The sequence below is a fragment of the Geospiza fortis genome, unplaced genomic scaffold (genome assembly GCF_000277835.1).
Source record: "Geospiza fortis unplaced genomic scaffold, GeoFor_1.0 scaffold325, whole genome shotgun sequence".
Classification (NCBI taxonomy): domain Eukaryota; kingdom Metazoa; phylum Chordata; class Aves; order Passeriformes; family Thraupidae; genus Geospiza; species Geospiza fortis.
Window position 1 is genome coordinate 1,597,783 of NW_005054427.1, and position 5,420 is coordinate 1,603,202.

The window sequence follows — 5,420 nt, forward strand, 5'->3', positions numbered from 1 at the left end:
GTGGCAATAAAGCAGTCACCTTAAAAGGAAGTGATTTGATTTATGACAGCTGACTGAAATGTTTTCATATTGTTGGAAGAAATGTTACATTTCCTAATGAATCATTAGGAAAGGGACAAGAGACATTTTTGACTAATGACAAATGTGGAAGAGGAAAATGGCTAAATTTTGAAAGTACAGGTCTTTAAGGGATAAATATTGGGTCTTAGAGGGAAAAGGTGCTAAAGAAAAAACCTTCTTGTCTCTCATGATGACAGAGAGCTGTGAGAGTGCACCAAGCTACTCTGTGAAACAGAGATATCAATCCACCTCTAGACAAGCCAGATCAGGTACCAGAAATAGTGTCAGAGCTTGATGTTATTCTACCAATGCTGATATAGTGTCTCAAGTTAGCTAATGTGGGTTGACCAAGTTAATGTGGGTTAACCAGAGAGCTCTTGTAGTTGTCTCACAGAAGCTGTTTATCAAAACATGTATGGTAACAAGTTAACAGGTGACTTCTCACCTGGCAGCTAGGATCTGTAGCTCCTACCAGTTTGGGCTTCACTAGAGGGATGTGGTGGCATTGTGCATGTCCTATATTCCTTAGTCTGAATTGGGCTGTGTCGTGTAAAAAATTAAAATCTCTACTATTCATTAAACCATCTAAATTTATTATATTACAGTCAGTCTATACAGAAGCCTAAAATATTGAGGAAATGCTTTTGCAGAGCATAACTGTGTAACTAAACTCTTTTCCCAGGCATCTACATCTCAGTGAACCATGATTGATTAGGGTTAAATACTTCAGGGTGCTCCATTCTCCATTTATCAACTGAAGGGACAGATGCACAGTCTTGAAAGCAACAATTGACATTTCACATATGAAACTTCAAACAATGACAGCTAATTAATTATAGCTCATTTAAGCTATGGAGTAAAACTGACTTCAGCTTTTACATCATGCTTTCCTACAAAACAGATTTATTTTCCCCCAAATGTGCAATGAGTGTGGGCTCTTCAGCTGGATGAGTCTTCAGATTGGGTCCTCAACATCTTTATCCGTTTTTCCAGCCTCTCCATCCATTCATTTCTGAGCCTAGGGACAGAAATATGGATCAGCTTGTCCTCATAATTTTACATGGAATGGATTTTATACTCTTCATCTTTTCTACTGATGATATTCTTTGGTGTTCTTTCCCAGTTGTCATGCAAATTTTCCTGCCACTTTAGAGCTCTTTGCTGGATGGTACTTCAGGACAAGCTCTTAAATCCCAGTGAGAGATCACCTGTGCTTTGTGGTTCATCTCCATCTCCAGTGTGCCCTCTCTCGAGTACTAGAGTGATTTGTCGCCAGTACTGGAGATTGCCTGCTGCCACCTGCTGGGTCACATCACCCAGCATTTCCCCAGCCTCCCTTCCTGGGTCACATCACCCAGCACTTCCCCATCCTCCCTCCTCCTCTGTCCTGCTTAGCTTGGAGACACTGCACATCTAGAAGTTTCTGTTAGGCACATCTTGGAGCCTCTGTTAGACATATAACAGGTAGCTTTCAGTAATATGTGGGCCTTTATTTTCTTTTTGATAATATCTAGGTATCACAGAAAGACTTAAAGAGAAAAGAGAGGAATTTCCCAGTTGAGGAGTTGCAACATTGAGATGAAGTTAGTCACAAATGGATAAAACATGCTGGAGACCTATTCTAGCGTTCCTTCATCCAGGGTCAGTAATGTAAGGCTGTCCTTGCTCTAATTTTTCATGTATCAATGCAAAGAGAGCTATGAGGAAGGCTTTGGGAAATTGCTTTCTCACTAGATGACCTCAAGACAAAATATAATAAATACCAAAAGTATATATCTTTGCATATGCCTTCAACTAACGGAGAGTTGATGTGAAGTAAAACTCTGCTGATCTTGCTGCAGACTGCTCTTTCTTGCAGTGACTGATCAAAGGGAATGTGGCTGAATAAGGTAGATATGCCTATGAATGGTGTTTGCCTCAGTCAGTATGCTTGGATCATCCGCTTTATGGTGGATTTACCATATACAAATTAAACAATCTTAAACAAGTCAAACTATTTGCTTGTGAAAGGAAGGCTACAGCGTAAGAATATGGGCCAGGTACACATCTGTGCTAGCTTTACTCTGAACCAAAGCCTTCACGTTCAAGACAAGTCTGCACTGTTAAATATTGTCCCGGTAATTTCAGAAAGTTCTATGCTTTGGACTCATTATGGAATCAGAGTGAATTATTCTCCTATTCTATGATGCCATAGCTTAAACACATTAGCATTACATCCTAACTTGGGAAGCTTTATTATTTTCTATAAACCCAAATTACTTAGATTTCATTGCACGACTTAAGTATTGGTATTACTTTTTAAAGAAAAATAATTACAATGCAAACTCAGGTAAGCTTTCTGGATGCAGATTACCCACTTTGTCAGAGCGCTTCTTCGCTGACGTTCCTTTTCGTTTTGCAGGTACTGAGTTTGTTGTTCGATGGTCTTTTCCCAGAAGTTCCTCAGGTCACTGGTTTCACAGCCCCGCACCTCATGACGCATATATTGGCTATTCATTTTCTCTAAAGGAAAAATTTGAAACAACTGTATGACAACTTACTGCTTCCTCATCCATTTTCATGGCTAAAGCAGATTCTTGATGTTTTGGATTTTCAGCATTAGGGTCACACAGTCCTTTTTTTAGTAGGATCAGGATAACTGTGGGCATGAGTCATTATTTAAGCTTTTCTTTCCTAGCTCTGACGCTTAAGGATATGCTGTCTACAGTGATCTGAATTCTTACTTGTGTACCTAAAATATCTCTCACCTTCATCTAACTGTGACGTTTATGTTCAAAATCAGGACAGTGCTCTTGTATTCTGTAATTTAGAAATTAGGATACTTTTTACTCACAAACAAAAAATTTGCCATATAAAATGGAATTTTTTGGCCCCATTATTTTCATGTCTCTAAAATTTTAAATTAACTATTATTCTGATGATTCACTTTTAATCATTCTGGCACTTAGCTTTATTTGGAAATGTAGAAAATTTATATATATACAAGTACGTACATAATTTCATAAGATGATGACTTTGCAAAACCCACCTTGTTTACTAATTATTTTCCCCTCTTCTTCAAATAGGTTCAAATTTATTGAATATATTCTTGTATCTGTGATGATTCTGTACTTTCAGCTTAGGATGACTCTTTGTGGGCTAACAGTAAATTCCCTGTATGCCACATTGCAGCCAGAAAATTGTATCTTTACTTTCAAAACTTCATTAAATATGAAATTAGTATATCCATGCTGTCTTTCAAATTGCTATGTGTTTTTGCATGAACATGCCATTATAATATTTTCCAGATAATTTAATTTTTTAACAAGTATTTAGGGCCCTCTCATGCATTGTTTGGATTCATGGATATTATTTGCAATTTATTTTAATCAGAGCCATAGAGAGATAGTAAACAAGCCCCTCAAGACCAGCTTGGAAAAGCTGGAAGAAACTGCTGCCATTCCCCTGCCAGGCATCATAAGAAAACACAAAACTGGGAACTGATTATCTTTACATAATTGGCTGTTCTGTGAAAATTTGACAGACACATTATAAAGACTCTGTGAGCAGAGGATAAAATCAGCCCTTTTGAAGAGGTCTCCCCTTTTTGCTAGGATTTTCCTGTAACTCCCCTGTGGTTCCCTGTAAAGCCTTCACACGTCAGCTCATGGCCTCCAAATAATAGAAGCACGATGCTTGAGCCCAAGTCTTGCAGAAAAGAATTACTGAGCATATTTTCTGGTCCTGAACAAATTATAGCTGGATGTATAATTGTTGACATTAGTCTGTAATGTGAATTGCAAGTATTGCTGTGCTAGGGGATAACCAATTTCAGGTCAAAAATTTCACTTAAGACATGTGCATGTTTTCATAAAATTTATGTGTTCTATAAATATACACATATATATCAATGCCAACCCAAATATTTCTTCCCTGGTGGCAGTTACTACCCTTTTAAACTTTTTGTGTACTAGGAGTAATCTTCAAAGGTATGAGAAAGATATGGTAAAAGCCATCTAAGTAAAACTAATGGACTTTCCACTCTAGAAGTTAATCTCTAAGAATAACTCTTTCTGAAGTGCAGGAAGAAAAATTCCCCTACATACCTGGGGCTCCAACATAAACTGCCAGGAAAAAATGTCCTCAGGTTTCCTTATCAGAAGAGATAGCAAATCATAATAACTTCATCCTTCTGAATTATTATGAATTCCTGTCTAATATACTGTGGATGCATCTTTTTTTTATATATATATGAGAGTAAATATCACTCCTGAATAAGGCAAAATTATGGAACTCATTTTTACAAGGTGTAATTGAGCACAAGCATTTACTTTCAGAATATACATATAATTTACTGGTTTTTAATGTTATGCCTCCTGATATGATTGAATATGTTCTTGGTACTGGGTTTAGTGCATTCTGTAAATGTATCTTTCTAACACCTGCCCCCACAGCAGAAAAAATCACAAGGAAAAAATTTAAAGCCACTAAAAGAGATATTCAGAAGTAGTTTCCATTGTTATTTGCTTTACATCTGGTGCTGGCAGTATTTAGAAGAATGTTAGAACTCTGTTGAGACTACAAAGTGTTTGTAATGCTATCCATTACAGATTTGGGAGCCTTTTTTTTCTTCTTTGTTTCTTTTTTTGCTTTTCTTTTTTTTTTTAGGTGTGTGAGGTGGAGCAGGGACAGGAATTAGTACTTTTCTGTGATCTATAGTATTTGTGTGTGTTTGATCAAGTACACCATTGTCCAAGTCATTCTTTCCTAACCTTTTATACTGTCTTAACATATGGCTATCTTGGTGCCAAATTTTCTCCTTCTCATTTCTTAATATTTGTTTTCATTTCCCTTATGGCTGGACAACTCCCAAATATGTACAAGTAGGATCAAAGTTACTGAACACATCAGAATTTCTGCATCATTACTAATACTTATATGTTGTTGATAAACACAGTATGTAAATATGGAAGCATTTGCTTCTCTGAACTGTAGAATGACCTTATCCTAAATTACCTTATATTTTGAATTATCTGTTTGAGCCTGTTCATGGTGATTGTAGGAACTGCCCAATACCTCCACTGAAATAACTCATATGGTTTCTTTTGCCTTTGTGTGTCATGTGCATAGATGTTTGAATTCACCTCTGTCCTCCCATCCATTTTATAAACCATAAACTTCCAGTGCATGTGAGCAGCCAGGGATATCAAACCTAGTCTATCACTATTTCTCCAGCTCTCATATTTTTCTCTCCTACTTCAGCTATTTTCAGAGGAGTGTAACAGGACTTAAGCCTGTATCATGTCTTTGCAGCAGCGGTTATCACCTGGAAACAGTTTATTTTCATGCCTTGAAGCCTCATTCAGAGTAGTTAGGATAAG

General features: G+C 37.0%; 1 protein-coding gene across 1 annotated transcript in view; it reads right to left on the reverse strand.

The window, feature by feature from the left end:
• Nucleotides 1–979: 979 nt before the first annotated feature.
• FAM240A (family with sequence similarity 240 member A) overlaps nucleotides 980–5,420 on the reverse strand; it is an 8,711-nt gene continuing 4,270 nt past the window's right edge. Inside the window, exons 2-3 of the mRNA XM_014309422.2 lie at nucleotides 2,418–2,562; nucleotides 980–1,078 (exon numbers count right to left, since the gene is read on the reverse strand). Coding sequence (XP_014164897.1) covers nucleotides 1,000–1,078; nucleotides 2,418–2,557 — 219 coding nt within the window. The 5' untranslated portion in view covers nucleotides 2,558–2,562 and the 3' untranslated portion in view covers nucleotides 980–999. The remainder of the gene's footprint in view (nucleotides 1,079–2,417; nucleotides 2,563–5,420) is intronic.